We start from the raw sequence: 17,348 nt of genomic DNA, 5'->3' as shown, positions 1-17,348 counted from the left end.
TTTAATATTTTATTAATATTAAAATATAAATTAATTTTTTTAATTATTAATATCTTATTTTAATTATATAAAATATTTAAAAAAAATTATTTTAATAAATAATAATATATACTATTTTTATATTTATTTTAAGAATACATATTAAGAATAAAGTTAATTAGACATATTGACATATGATAGTATTTAAATGTGTCTAAATATATTCGAAAAAAATTTTATTTTTTATTAAAATATAATTGGAGACAATATATATGCATATCAAACGAATTTTGATGAATGTCATATCTAAAATATGTCTAACATACAAATACAGTAACTCAATAAAATGTATGTACTTCATAAACAATTCCTGATCTCTAATACTAATCCTAATCCTAATCTAATCCTAACAAGAACCTTTATTTTATTTTATATTTTCCCATGATAGCTACATACATTCATCCTTTCCTTTATGTTCTTTTATCTCCATCTCAACTCATATATTATTATATATGAAATGTCAACTCAATAATATTAACCAATAAAATGTTATTAAATTATGTTTATAGTAGTTGCAACATATACATGCATTCTTTTCAGTAGATGATGATTTGAATAAGTAATTGAATTATAATTTTGTGAGTTATATGTATGTGGTCATTCCTTACATCACCCACTACAAAAACTCCCCACCACATTATAATTATTGTGCTTAAATCAAGACACACATTATTTGTCCTCAAAGCAAGTTTTCAATATGCAATAAATCTTGCCAAGGCCAAAGACAAATAATTTGTTGATATTATGAACTTTTCACCTTTACAATATTTTAATCCATTTCTTTTTCTGATGTGGTCCTGAATTGGGTAGGTTAGTGTTCTCTACAACTTTCATGGCACAAAGCACAATGCAGCTTTTCTCTACTATATGTTGGGGGGTTGGGAAATTCATCGTCACTTAGGCCACAAGGTATATATAATTACATATATATTGGATTTGGATTCATCTCCGATATCAATAATAATAATAATTAGTTTTTAAATTTACATTTAAAAAATTATATAATATTAATTTAATTGAATAATTATATAAAATCTTTTACATTATTATGATGCATTAAAATTAAACTGATATTTTAAAATTATTCCGAATCTTCCGTTGATCAATAAATTACTATATATACAGAACGAAATTTAAATTTTGACACTTACTTAAGCGTACGATATATAAATATTATCACTCGACCAATCCAATTTAGTATTTTAAATATTATCCAATCGAATAATTATTTATTATAGTTATATATAAATATCATCTAGACTTATTTTAAAAAATATATATATATGGGAAATAATAATATAATTTAACTATTTTATATTTGATAGGCTTTTTCCTTTCCGTTTTGTGTGGGACTGTGGGGTTGACTTAGTTTGAACTTTTCTGTTGACTTTTAATGGTTGCATGGACGGATTAGTGTAATTAACTTCACTCAAAAGCTACATATGTATTGGCCTCAGAATCACTCTCATTACTAGTTGCACTTTTTTGGTTTGGCATGGCAATATATATTTAAAAACCAATCATCATATCTAAGCAAGCCAGCAAATTAAAGGGACAAGAGGGTTGGGATATATCAAATACCTACCTGCATCCATTTTCGTACATGAATTTTGTTACAAATTAAACAACCAAATTAAAAGCTTTATGAACAAGTTGAAAAAATAAAGTTTCAAAAATGAAAATAAAAATAGGCCCATTGGAAAAGGGTTATTATATTCATGAATACTTTGGCAGTGATTATAGCTTCCAATTTGATTTGGCATTTTCAAAATTTGCAAGTCTAAACAAGGTCCAAGGGAACATATTATTTTTTTTTTTTTTACAGAAGAAAAACTTTGATTCAAGAAAACAGTCGAGCAACACATATAAATCGCAGAAAATACATAAGATCTAACATTAGAAAAAAAAATGAATAAGTTCTATGTTAAATTAAAATTTGAGAGAAGATACAAAATTTAATTACAACGAATCTTATAAAATAGAAATAGAGATAGATTACAATTTTTATTATTTCTAAAATTACACAGAAAAATAAAGTTAATAGTCAAATCCGTCCCTAAAAGATCACTCATTCTTTAAATTAGTCCTCAAAAGATTTTTTTAGTCATATTAGTCTTTAAAAGATAAAACATAAGTCACGTTGATCCTTTCGTTAGTTAGATGATGACGTGGTAGGTTAATGCCACATGTCACAATATGATTGGTTGACGTATCAGGTAAGTGACACTTAGCATGCCACGTGTCACTTGATGTGTAAAAAAGTTATTTATAATCAAAATAGTCCCTAAAAGTTTAGACGTAAGTCATTTTCATCCTTAAAATTTTAAAAATTAATCAAATTAGTCCTTATATAATTTTTTTAAATATTTTTCATAATATTAAATTTGAAGTATTTTTTATAGTACTAATTTTAATATTATTTTTTTAGACCTTAAAAAATAAAATTTTCTTTACATAAAATAATAAAAATAATTAAATTATTATAAAGTTATTTTGTCATTTGTATTTTAAATTTTATATTTTCAAATTGTAATTTTTTTGTATTAAAATTTTTTTATTTAAACGAATTTATCAAATTATTGTTGATTATATATTTTAAATTTAATATTTTAAATCTTACTACATAATATAATATTTATTTTAAAATTTAAATCTTTTAAATTTTTTAAAATGATAATTTTTATTATTGTTTAATATATACGGTAGAACTCAATAATTGAAAAACCGATTTGTGGGATCACTTGTTAAATCTTACTATTTTAATATATATTTTTTAAAATAACTACTATATTTATTTAGTGAGATATAAAAGATTAAAACATTTAAAATAACTACTATATTTATTTAGTAAAACCCAAAATATAGTTTTAATATTTTATATAAGGACTAATTTGATTAATTTTAAAAATTTTAGCTAGAAATGAAAATGACTTACGTCTAGATTTTCAGGGACTACTATTTTAATTATAAATAACTTTTTTACACGTCAAGTGACACATGGTATGCTAGGTGTCGTTGACTTGACACGTCAACTAATCATCTTGTGACACATGATATTAACCTACTACATCATCATGTCATGTGGTACTTAACATGACACATCATTATCTAACCAATTTGACTTATACTTTATCTTTTAAAGACTAATATGACTAAAAAAATCTTTTAAAGACTAATTTAAAAAATAGATAATATTTTAGGAACGAATTTGACTATTAACATTCTTTCTTCTTTTTTGAATAGATCCGAAAATTTTTTGAATCTGAAAATATTTCGAGACATATATATAATTGATTGATATGAGAGGCACAAAGTATAATAATTATGTGTTTGAGTAAATGGGTTTATTTTTTGTTGTTTGAAAACCACATGCAGCTATAACACAATTCTGAAATCTCAAGTCGCATGTGACATACATTCTAAGAAGCAAGCACGAGTGAGATGATTATAGGAGCCTCATCAGTGCTTACTATCTGATTAAGCAATGAAATTGTTTATTATTTACCAGAAGCAATGGATATAGCAAGGGCAGCATGCCTACACACATAGGACAACAACCCTACCTTATTATTAATTTATTATTATTATTATGTTTTTCTTTTCGAAATATTTTTTCTAGTATATGATGTTAAGTCTTAATTTTTCTGTTTTCAGAAGAAAAATAAAACATTCTATACACCATTTCATTAGGTCGTATTTTTTATCTTATAAATCGAGTAAAGGTTGTTTATAATAAATATTAATTTAAGTTCTCATAATTCTTTAACTTATTATTTATTTTATTGGTAAAAAAGAAAATAATTGGTTTCCGAACTTAAAACGTTAATTCATAAGGTTTTTTATTTTCGAATAATAAAAATTGAATTTTTAAATTCTTTAATCATAAAAATACTTATTTTAAAAATTTAAACCAATAGCAGAATAAAGTATATACATGATTATATAATTATACTTAGAGTAAAGTATCGTTTTTGTTCTCAACGTTTGGGATAAATTTTATTTGTGTCCCTAACGTTTAAATCGTCATATTTGTATCCCTAACGTTTGTAAAAGTGATTCAATGTTATCCTGCCGTCAATTACACATCATGAGTGTTTTAGTTTAAGTTTTAAAAATCTCTTCTTGAAGTTAGAATACAAATGTCTGGGATAGAATCGATAATCTACTCCGAAAAATAGTTCATCAAATGTTGAAACTAATTCCCACAACATTTACATAATTCACTTTTCTAGGGACATAATTGAATCTAAATACAAATAGTGGGTATAATATTAAAATCGAACACATCCAAGTGAGACCTAATTGAGAATGAATACATCCAAGTGAGAATAATTGAAAAATATAATCTGATTTGTTAGTATAATTCATAGTAGGATAACATTGAATCACTTTTATAAACGTTAAAGATACAAATACGACGATTTAAATGTTAGGAACACAAATAAAACTTATCCCAAACGTTGGGGATAAAAACGATACTTTACTCTTATACTTACCAGCATGAATAAAACACTCCAAGTTGATGTCCGTTTTAGCGGTTTAATTTCTCCGTACCTTCTTTTTATTATTAAGCTTGAAATAATGTTTATGCGCATACTGAGTGAGTGAGTGCTTTAATAATTTTGATCTTGAAACGAAGTAGAAATTCGACAAAAACAAATAAAGATATGATTCCATCATTTCATTCTGTGTATCTAATATTATAGTAGCATCAATAATGGTGTCAAATCACGTCAAATATAAAATAAATATATAGTTATTATTAATAAGCTTCAGCATTTCATTATAATTAAACGTCTTGTTTGTATATATATATGCATTATTTGATATATTAGACGTGATGACAAGGATAATCATCACATGATTCACATCAAAACCCATGTAATCGAATTTATATCCATTGTTCACCGATTTTACATCACATACGTTATTATTATTTGTGATTAACTAGTATTTTTATCCATAATAATATTACGAAAATATAAATTTTTAAAAATTACGGTTTATTTTAATTTATTCTGACAATATAGATTATGCATAACACAAAAACTTTATAAAATTAAATTATTTTTATAAAAAAAAATTGTAGGTTGACAAAAATCTCTGACTAAGAAGACCAAGATATCTGTAGATAAAAAATCAAATAATAAAATTATTAGTTATTATTTTTATATGAAAAAGTCTAATTTTTTATTAATAATTAATTTTAACATTCGTTATCTAAAATTTAAAATAATTTAACGTGTATATTTTTACATTTAATTAGGTGTTAAATCTGTTGCACAAATAAAAATAATTAATTTTTATACTTGCTATTTAAAAATTATATTTTTTCTTTTTGTGTATATAAAAATTATACTAATAGTTATAAAATTAACTCAAAATTAATTTTTTTAAAACAATTGAATCTTAATTCTAACTTTTAATTATAGCATTAGTATTTTTTTTAAATTATATGTAATAAATATTTGAAAGAAGAGAAATAAAAATATAGATTAAAAAAATAAGCGGTAAAAATTTAAAACTAAATAAAAAACTAAAAAATATGTATATAATAATAATAATAATAATAATAATAATAATAATAATAATAATAATTTTTATTTGAATAATATTATTTTATTAATTTTGCTTTCTGTAGAACAGAAAGATAGAAAAAATAGAGAATGAGAGAAAAGAGAGAGAAATATAAAGATGAAGAGTGAGAGTGAGAGTGAGAGTTTATTAATTTTAGAAGAAAAAATTTTATTTTAATTGTAAAAAATACCGGATGACATATTTTGATTTGTCAAATTATTAATATAAAATATAAATTATATATAGAGTAAAAATAGTAGAGAGAAATAGAAAAATTGAGAGAGGTAGATGAGAGAATTTAGGAAGGAAATTTATTAATTTTGAAAAAAATATTTTCTCTCAATTTTAATGAGAGTGTCATGTGACATATTTGATTATTAAATTAGATAGTAATATATGATACATAATATAGATATATTTTAATTTCAATTTTAATATTTTAATTTTAATTTTAATGCAATTAAAGAATGTCATATTGCACATTTTGATTGTCAAATTAGTAATTAATCATTGATATTGATAATGATATATAAAATAGATAGAGTGGTTGAAGAAATGAGAGAAATAGAGAAAGAAAGAGGGAGGGAGGAATGGATAATTCTTTAATTTTGGAGGAAAATATTTAATTTTAATTACAATGAAGGAGTGACATGTGACACATTTTGGTTATAAAATTAGTAAGGAGGGAGAAAGAATTCTTTAATTTAAAAAAAAAATTAATTTTAATTACAATAAAAAAAATGATATGTGAGACATTTTAATTATAAAATTAGATATATATACATTAGATTACTAAATTATAATGTCCGTTTATATATAATATGGCATATGTGAGTGATTTTTGACATTATATTTATATATAAATGCATTATGCATATGTGATATATAATATAGTGGTGGTGGTGGTGGTGGTGTTTGAGAGCATGCGAATGCTTGCATCACACATGACTTGATGCTTCCCTAAGCAGTCACCCATTTATATGATTATACAATACACATATAGATATAGATATAAGTGAAAAAAGAAAATGTATGTGTTCCTTAACATTGTTACACAAGACAACTACTACTTACAACAGCTACCAAATAGCATCAAAAGCTATAAAAGCATAATGGGATTATTACCCAACGCTCGGTTGCAAGCTTCCTCTTACACACTGCTCTTTGGGCTCCACACTCCTCTTAGCTTCCTATATCATCCTCATCTATCTTTTATCACTTAAACCTATCATAATTCTCTTAACAATCTCTGCACGTGACATTTTCTACTTTTTATTTTTAATATTAGATTAATAATGATATTTTTTTAAATTGTGAATTGTTGTTGTATTTTTTTCTAAAACAAAAAACGATTTAATTTAAGAAGTAAAAATTGAATTATTCAATTTTTGTGTGTACCTCCCAAATTTTAATAAACAACTAAAATTACAATGTTAAGATATATCATTCTTCTCATTTCTATGAAAAAAAAAAATTAGTCAACATCTTCAAACTTTCAACTTAAACAAAATCTTTATATATAAATGGAGTCGGAATTCATTATGATTATGGTAGTTATATAATTTTGATAATATTTAAAAAATATTACTAAAATTAAAGTATATCTTTTATATTTTATATTTTTTTAATTTAAAAATATTTTAAAATATTATATTATCCTACTAAAATCACCCACATAATTAACATTTAACATAGACCAATTCGGTTCCTTTTTAAATGATCTCAAATTCAAATTTTGAAAATGTGGAAAAAAAAAGGTTCATATTACTATGTAATATAGTCTATATTATTAGAAAATATTAGAATATTAGAAGCTTAAATATTTATGATATAGTTAGTTGTTAGTAATTTAACATAATAATGATAGTTCGTAGATATCTCTATACATATCTTATATTTTGTATCTTTTATACACCATTTTAAATACACAAACCTCTTTTCTAGTGTTCAAAATCTCTTTTACCTTTTTAACATAAGAGCTACTCAAATAAAGAAGCTAAAAACATCTTTTTATAAAGATTTTTTAATAATTAAAATTTAATATATATAATCGATTAAATCGTATTATTTTTATTAAAATTAAACTAGACAAATTGATTTGACCAAAAAATGGTGAATCAAATTTTGAACTGGTCTAAATTAATATTTTTTTTATAAAAAATTACTACAACATTCTATTATAGAAAATAACTAAAATACTTCTATTATATATATTAATTTTGAAAATTCTAAATTTTAGTAATTTATTTTTCTATCGTAGGGTTGGGATTTAGAATTTTTAAAATTAATATATATATATATATATATATATATATATATAATAAGAGTATTTTAATCATTTTCTATAATAAAGGTATTGTAGTTATTTTTTATAAAAAAAATATATTAATTTAGACCCGTTCAAGATTTGATTCACTATTTTTTCGGTTAAATCAATTTGTCTAGCCTAATTTTGACAAAAATAACATGATTTAATTGATTATATATATTAAATTTTAATGACTGAAAAACATCTTTAAAAAAAGACGTTTTAAGCATCTTTATCTGAGTGGCTCCTTTCTAACATATATATTAAGCAAACACACAAAATAAAATAAAAAATTGACCCTTCACTAAAGACTAAAGATTATGGGCTTGTTTGGGTGAGCTTTTTAAAAAAGATCTTTTTTCGAGTTATCTTTTTTTAAAAGATCTTATAGAGAAGTAAAAGTAATTTTATGTTTGGATATCTCATGTAAAAAGGTCTTTTTATCAATCAATTATGTTTGGGTATAACAATATAAAAATACTTTTTTGTTTATTTATTACATGAAAAACATCTTTTTTTTAAGGAAAAAAGATCTTTTAAAAAAAGATATAAATTACAGCTTCTCAAAAAAGATCTTTTTTTTGATTTTACTAGTGCTTTTACTTTTACTACTAGAAATTTGCCAAACACATTAAAAAATAAAAAAAGATCTTTTTTCATTGAAAAAAGATTTTTTTTAACAAAATAATGGCGCCCAAACATGCACTATATATGATATGATGATAATAAACAAAGAAATTAAACAACATGCATGATGGCATGTATGTTTTGGATTAATATTGTCCACGTGTGTTTATATGGAGAAAAGAGGAGAGAAAAATTTGTGGTAAAATGATAAATGGAATCTTTGAAAGCATAACGTCATAGTACATATTGTTTGGTCATGAATTTCACATAGTGCCCCACTTCCTCTTGTGTTAAAGGGCTGCTATAGAAATCTAAATCTACCTATACTTGCAACATCACACTGCTATATACTTAATAATTATCCATTTTGGATTATCTTAATTAATGCAGCTAGCTTGATTAATTTAATTTGGTAAGCTTATTTCATCAAGATCATCCAGTGACAAGAAAACTTCATCCAAACAAGACAGCTCCGTTCCATCATCATCATCTCCATTCCGCTCATAAACACGACATATCACCCATTTACTATAATCCTGAATAATAAAACAAACCAACAGTTATGAATAATACTAAGTTGATATATATATATATATATAAATATTGTGCTTAGCTTACTGATTTTCTTTTGGAGGATCTGCTAGAGGAAGCAGAATAATCGGAAAGGCAATATTCTTGCATTATCCAATTTGTTTTGATAGCAGAAGGGGATTCACCAAGATGAAACACAAAGTATTTCTTGATGCCAACTCTCTTGTTAGTTGAGCTTGTCATCACTGGTTCTTCCATTCCCGTTGCTTTCCAATATCCATTCTCAGTCACCCTACTCTGTGTTCTCCTGCTGTAGTAGTACCATTGCTTTCCCTCTGCCAACGCTCTACCTATAAATATAAACATTCAGATCAGTTGTTGTTGTTGTATCTATATATGTGACTATATAGAATAGAGAGAATAGATAGATATACCATCAAGTTCCCAAGGATCATAAGGATAGAGATCAAGATCAGGGATGACATCAGGGTGGCAAGGTAAGAGTGCTGCCTTTCTATGAAGAAAATGGACCACAAGCTCTTCATCTGTTGGATAAAATCGAAACCCCGGTGGAAGGTTCACATTGTTATCTCCCATTAAGAAGATAGGCAGAGAAAACAAGAGGAGGGAATGTGTCAAGTTAGAGTAATGGTGAAGATGAGTGGTATTTATAGTACAAATAGAGAAGCTAAGGTATTTATAATAAGGGTGTTGACGTGAAACCCAAGCTGGTGTTTATCATGTATAATTTCATTATAATTTATAAACAGAATACTTGGAAGGAGTGTGTGACACCAGATTGAAACAATTTCATTAGGAGTGAAAGCAGATCATGTTATCTTGACAAGGATTTATGATCTAACAGGACTTAGTTAATACATTGGTGATGAATAAGGTGATTTTTATTGTGTATATGGATCATCATCACACTTCATGCTGATATCATCAAGCTGCTGTTTTCCACGTGTCATGCATTGGTATGGGTTTGGTCTCAGACCAATTGAGCTGGGGTGGCCCCCACCTAATTGGAGTGTATTTATATATGTATGTGCATTCATAATTATTAGCAATTATCATATGTTTTTGAGATTTAAATATACAAAGATGAGAGCTTTTTGTTTTGCTCTATGGAGTAGCAAGCACAGTGGGAAGTGGGAACTGCACATAACATATCTCCCATCCCACACATGAAAACAAAGCAATCATCAATTATTTCTTTGGAAGAGGGAGTTTAACTGATTTCCTTGGCCCATTTGCTGGACCCCACATTATTTATTTATTTATATAATTAATCAATTATTAAATCTTGCAGGAGAAAGAAACAAGTACATTAAACATTTAACAATGAACTACTACTTTGCTTATAACTTTTCCAACCATTAATTTTCTTGGTTTTCTTCTGATTTAGTAAGTCAGCACCGAGCAATAATATTTATTCCATTAAAGTAGACATCATTATTTTGTCTCTGATGACTAAGCCAAGGTTTTCTAACTCCAATTATGATCATGCTTCATAGTTAATTATTATGCTTATGCATGTAAGAGTGTTACTTAATTACTGTATGCAGTCTTCTAAGTAGGTCATTATCTGTTTATCTTGTGCTTCATAAATTGCAAGAAATGATGTTGGGGGCCATTGAAGGGTACCTAAGTACCTTTTTTTTGTGGCATAATAACCTATTTGGATTATTACTGAAGTAGACATATGCTCTATAAGTTGGTACCAAAAGAGAGTGCAACCAAACTAAGAGCATCAACCACCAAGACAATGGCTTTCCAAATTCTAATTCTTTTACAATTTGTAGTTTCAACAATTCTTTTAATTTATTAGTACCATGTTAGATCTCCATATCCAAGGCTTTCAGACAGTGCTTGTACCAATTCTGGCTACAGTTTGTGACACCAACACAGTATTATAAGAAAAAAAAAATGTGAGAGATCCAAATTTTGTTGGGAAGAACATGTTACACATCTTAGATGTATGTGGAAGTGGAGGATGTACTATTTCTGGGCTCAAGTGGACCAAGAATTCAGAAGCAGCCTTCCACTTAAAAGGCAAATTCCATCCATAACAAAGGCTCAGTGAGCAAAGTTCCTAAAATTTTGAGTCTATTTCCTCATCCACAAACCACAATGCCATGTGCCTTTGGTACTTACTCTAGCCATCTTATTGGGAGTCAGTGCTTCTTCCACAAAGAAATTGCTCATGCACATTCTTAATTGTTTCTAGAACTTTTCTTTATATGGGGACACACAACAAAGAATAGTCCTCTGTTTCAGTATGTTGTACCATTTTATCTTTGGAAGAGATTTTTCAAATCAATGTAAATTATTCAGGACTAAATTACAATGAGATCTATAGTAAGATTAGACTATATTACATATGACTTTTTTTGAGTTGTTATGACTATGAGTATTAAATTGTGGAAATTACAAGGATACTAATCATTGACATAACCTAAATTTCATAAGTAATTAATACATATTTTTACAAGTGAAAAAGTTTCATGCATAATCTTACCTAAGAATAGAAGAGATAAGTGTAATTGACCCATGGAAAAAGCTGTGGGGCATTTTGTATTTTCTTTAAAGGAAATATCTAAAAATATTATTCTTAGAAGAATTTAAGATATCTGCTGGATCTTACATGGTGGGGTTATCATGAGATAAAAGACTAAACAAGGAGGTGACTGTAAAGTAGTATATACCATTCCAGCCTCATGGCTACCCTTTTCTTAAGAAAACTACAGATTGCAAGATAGACTCATAGAAATATCTAACATGATTCTCCTCAGTCATTAATTAGCCACATTTGATTCCTTATTCTCATATAATTACCCTTCCACTATAGTGGATATAATATAGATTTATGGATATAGATAGCTATACATAGATATATTGACATAAATAAAAAATGACATTTATCTACCACTGTTGGAGCACTCACAAGTTTACTCAGACTCATAATTTACATTTTGGGATATTTCAATATCACCACCATATCCTGAAGTGGTTAATGACATTAATAAAGATAATGCATACATCAGAATAATAACAAGTTCACTAATATATTTTCTTGTTTTCTTGTATCTGATACTGATATAGTATAATATATCCTCAGTTAGAATCAAAAGTGTGCTAAAAGAGCACTATAATGCTCCAAATGGAATGAGTAAGCTAGTTTTAGCTGACTATGAGGATGATGTTATGATAATTTAGTGGTGGTGGGTCTGAGTTAGGCAAGTTTTACTCCCATACGTTTTTATCACTTCATCCTTTTCTTTTTGTTTTGTTCTTGGTCAACATCAAAGGGCAGGGTAGGAAAATTTAAATAGAATGAATTATATCCTACCAATGATTTACTGTAGCTAGAACCTACACCACAGATTAATTGGTAGTGATGTACTGAACCATCATTGGAAAAAGCACTAGTGTAGTGTTGCACTGATAAGCTTCTACTTGTTCCCTTATGAAAACAGCCATTTCAAGTGATGACATTGACTATTGACTAACATATGTTCTCAATGTGAAAGATTTATGAATTATTATAGTGTGTATGTTCATTTGCTTCTAGCTTAATGTGAAAGTCATGTACTTGCATGTTAGTTGTTATATACATAATTTATTTTCCTGTAGTTATGAACCAGACAGTAGCTTATGGATTTTCATGTTTTTTATTATGGCAATGATTTTAGGATTTGACTGAGAAAGAAGGAAGGAGAAAAGGGTAGAACAAGAATGTGAGAAAGAACTAAAAATCTATGACTATACTGATTAATTATAGTATAATGTGTTTGATGCTTTATAGTTACTAAAATCACCAAGACTAGACTAATGTATTTGTCAAAATGGTAACAGTTGTAGATTATATTGCTTCTAATAGTGCATTAATAATATTTTATATGAAACTTGCTGATAGCTATGCCAACTTGCCAAGTACCAAAAATCAGTAGGCTTCTGATGTTCTTGGGAAAAAAAATTGGAATGTTCCTTTCAAAGATGCATGCTGATATGGGATAAGACCAATAATAGGAAATTAAAAGCCTGATATCCACAAATTGTGAAGGTGGCATAGAAAGAAAAGAAATTAAAATGACATTAAAGGAAGCCATGCTTTTTTTCTTGTGGTCTTGTCCCATCTTGTGATGAATATCAACTGCTAATGACTGGTTCCAATAACTTCCAATTCCACTAGTTGGATAGATAACTCTCTACTGTATTGTGATTAACAAGTTTTGTATCTGCTTAAAATTTTATTTGATTTTCTATAAAAGAATAGAGAGATTATATGAATAATTTGCTTTAATTTGTTAGCTTAGCCATGTGATCATGGGGCTACTTTGAAACTGCTGTGGCCTTTCGTTCCCATACTTGTCTACATAAATGTTTTTGTATAATTGTAATTCTCCTTTTTGGGTCTGATACCAATAAAACGATAATACTGTTTTTTATTTCATTTTCAATCTTTTTATCCTGTGCCATTCTTTTAACCAAAAGGAAAAAAAAGGAAGAAGAAAGAGAATCTATCTATGTATTCTTATTATATAAAAGTTGATATTAAATTAAAATTGTGAGATGAACTTATGCCATATGTTTATTTTCTATTGTGTCACTTTAACTATCAATTATTTTAAATAGGTGGTAATTACTAAGAATGAGATCCGCGTAGTGTACGGGACGGTAATAATAGTGTACGGGACGGTAAATTATTGATAGTATAAAATAAATATTAAAAATTGTTATGTTTTATATAATTAAATTAAATATGTAAATTAAAGTTAAATTTAAAAGATATTTTATTTAAAATAATTTGTAGCACAAAAAATTTGGATATTAGAATTATATGTACAAAATGACATTTTTATTTGGTGGTTTGATTTTTGCATTTGTTTTAGTTTATGAACTTAGTCTTTTTATGTGGCTCGTCCTCTTTTTTTATTAGTTGTTGTTAGAGTTGTTACTTTTTTCTTTCTGGCCTAGGTACTTGATAAAGCATGTTCTTTATGAATTGTTGAGTTATATGCACTTTCTATTGTGTTGTTTGTTCCATCTTTACAAATATGATCTTCTTTCGAAGATGTGTCTTTGTTTGATGATATTAGTGTTGGCGAAGTTGGTTCCTATAATCAATGAGTAACTCGCGACCTCTAAGCTCTAACTGAGTATAGGGAGACTATGTCATTTGAGATATAGCTCGTTGGCGTATATAGAGTTACCTTATTGTTGGATATTGTGATGTTTGATTACATGTGCCACAAATGTAGTTATCTATTTTTCATATGCTTTTTTTTTATACTTTTCACATTCAACATAGTTATCTCCATTGAGTAAGTTTAAGATGTTGTGTAGTTCGAAAATACATTTTTGTGCTAAATTTGATGTTATTTGAAGGAATAGTGATAAGAAACTTATATAAATAGTTCAAATAGTATAGAATTTGAATATTTGTAACTTATTTATTATGATTAATAAATTATTATGACATTTGTAATATAGATGTTTATTACATTGAATAAGTTATTTATATAAATTAATAAATTAATGAGTAATTACCCAAATCAGTCCCCGAAGATTTTAGAATTGGACATTTTAGTCCTCAAGAAAAATTAATATATGGATCAGTCCCCAAGGTTTTACTCCGGCAGACAAATCAGTCCTCAATTCATTTTTTGGTAGAGTAATTACCCAGATCAGTCCCCAAAGATTTTAAAAACGGACATTTTAGTCCCTAAGAAAAACTAATGTACAAATCAATCCCCAACTTTTCTTTCTATTAGACATAATAGTCCCCCGTCCAAAAATAAAATAAAATAAAATAATTATTATTATTAATTGCACAATAATATTGTACTATATTTTTTGTATTTTTTAGACAAAAATAATGATAAATTTATTCATTAGATTCTTATATATATATATAGTCACTCAATAATAATAATAATAATAATAATAATAATAATAATAATAATAATAATAATAATAATAATAATAATAATAATAATAATAATAATAATAAATTATTAGAGATTATTTTACAAGAAATTCAAAGTTAAAATTATTTGATATTTTTGTATTTAATATAATTAAAAGATGTCCTATGTAAAAAAAATTATATATGTTTATATTAAAAAATATGTATTAAAACAAAATATTTTAATTTAAATTTATATTAAATACATATTTTTTAATACAAACATATTTTTTAAAATAGTACATCTTTTGATTATATTAAATACAAAAATATCAAATGATTTTAACCTTGATTTTTTGTAAAATAATCTCTAATAATTTTATTTATTATTATTATTATTATTATTATTATTATTAATTACATAATAATATTATACCATGATTTTTTGTATTTTCTAAATAAAAATAATGATAAATTTATTCATTAGATTCTTATATATGTATTTATATATATATATAGTCACTCAATAATAATAATAATAATAATAATAATAATAATAATAATAATAATAATAATAATAATAATAATAATAATCAATAAAATTATTAGAGATTATTTTATAAAAAATTTAAGGTTAAAATCATTTGATATTTTTGTATATAATATAATCAAAAGATGTACTATTTTAAAAAATATGTATTTAATATAAATTCAAATTAAAATATTTTGTTTTAATACATATTTTTTAATATAAACATATATAATTTTTTTTACATAGGACATCTTTTGATTATATTAAATACAAAAATATCAAATGATTTTAACTTTGAATTTCTTGTAAAATAATCTCTAATAATTTATTATTATTATTATTATTATTATTATTATTATTATTATTATTATTATTATTATTATTATTATTATTGTTGTTGTTGTTGTTGTTATTGAGTGATTATATATATATATATATATATATATATATATATATATATATATATATATATATATATATATATATATATATATATAAGAATCTAATGAATAAATTTATCATTATTTTTGTCTAAAAAATACAAAAAATATAGTACAATATTATTGTGCAATTAATAATAATAATTATTTTATTTTATTTTATTTTTGGACGGGGGACTATTATGTCTAATAAAGAAAAAAGTTGGGGATTGATTTGTACATTAGTTTTTCTTAGGGACTAAAATGTCCGTTTTTAAAATCTTTGGGGACTGATCTGGATAATTACTCTACCGGAAAATGAATTGGGGACTGATTTGTCTGCCGGAGTAAAACCTTGGGGACTGATCCATGTATTAATTTTTCTTGGGGACTAAAATGTCCGATTCTAAAATCCTCGGGGACTGATTTGGGTAATTACTCTAAATTAATTATTGGGGTTATAAATTTATTGTATTGTTTATAACGGTATGATATAATAAATATAGGGATATGGATTTAATGTCTTTGTAAATTATAAATTTGGTTAGACACTATTAATTTTTAATTATTATCGTTGGTAATTATTGTATTATTTTTTGTATATTTTATTTTTTTGTTGATTTAAAAACAATAATTGATTTGACAAAAATTGAGTAATTAATTCTAAAATTTTGCTAAATAAACAATATTGCTGATATAACATTAGAGAAAAACATATCTTAAAAATAATGTGAATAAACATATCTATCTATTTTTATATATTAAAAATAGAAGCTCTCTTCCATAAAATCATGTAATCCATTTTGAATAGATGGCATTCATTAAAAAAACTCTCTTCTATTATATATTTTTTTAAAAATATTATAATAATCAATACCTTAATTAATTGAATTTACTATGAATCATTAAGCATTTTAATTATAAAGTAACGGTAAATACAATTAACATCTATATTAAAATTGTAATAATAATAATAATTTTTTTCAGTTATTAATATTCAAATAGCGAATTATTATGGTCTACTTATATATAATCAACAACACTCTTACTATTATTACAATATTATTTTATCGATTTCATAATCTCTCATACAAATTATCAAAAATCTCTTCAACTACTTTTAACTTTGGCACAAGATCAAAATTACAACACAAATGATCATTCAACAAACATATCAATATTTGTATTTACTTTATAAATTTGTTTAGTCCTATATATATGTACAAAAAAATATAACAATAAAGGGATTACCTCTTCAGGTGACTGTGTCAAAAAAAAAAAAAATACATAATTTATAAATTCAAATATTTACTAAAGCAAATACTTCAATATGTATAAAATATAAATTGCTAAATTAATTTTTGTTATAATCATTATCATAGAATTTATTATCATATAATTTTT

General features: G+C 25.0%; 1 protein-coding gene across 1 annotated transcript; it reads right to left on the bottom strand.

Annotated features, from left to right (window-relative positions):
* Positions 1 to 8,744: 8,744 nt before the first annotated feature.
* On the bottom strand, positions 8,745 to 9,997 carry LOC112782236 (NAC domain-containing protein 104). Its single transcript, XM_025824584.3, has 3 exons — positions 9,517 to 9,997; positions 9,170 to 9,432; positions 8,745 to 9,087 (listed from the first exon to the last, which is right to left on the bottom strand). The coding sequence occupies exons 1-3, from the start codon at positions 9,677 to 9,679 to the stop codon at positions 8,956 to 8,958; spliced, it is 558 nt and encodes a 185-aa protein (XP_025680369.1). The 5' UTR covers positions 9,680 to 9,997; the 3' UTR covers positions 8,745 to 8,955.
* Between the last annotated feature and the right edge of the window lie 7,351 nt (positions 9,998 to 17,348).

Source organism: Arachis hypogaea, chromosome 20 (assembly GCF_003086295.3).
Source record: "Arachis hypogaea cultivar Tifrunner chromosome 20, arahy.Tifrunner.gnm2.J5K5, whole genome shotgun sequence".
In the NCBI taxonomy this organism is placed as follows: domain Eukaryota; kingdom Viridiplantae; phylum Streptophyta; class Magnoliopsida; order Fabales; family Fabaceae; genus Arachis; species Arachis hypogaea.
The sequence above is the reverse complement of the archived record's forward strand: the minus strand, read 5'-3'. Positions and strand labels throughout refer to the sequence as shown.

Bases quoted from the DNA above. Each gene is read 5' to 3' on its own strand.
- LOC112782236 (XM_025824584.3), bottom strand. From the start codon at position 9,679: ATGGGAGATAACAATGTGAACCTTCCACCGGGGTTTCGATTTTATCCA. The intron at 9,433-9,516 runs GTATATCTATCT...TTATATTTATAG, and splicing joins TGATCCTTGGGAACTTGATG to GTAGAGCGTTGGCAGAGGGA. The intron at 9,088-9,169 runs GTAAGCTAAGCA...TTTATTATTCAG, and splicing joins GATCCTCCAAAAGAAAATCA to GATTATAGTAAATGGGTGAT.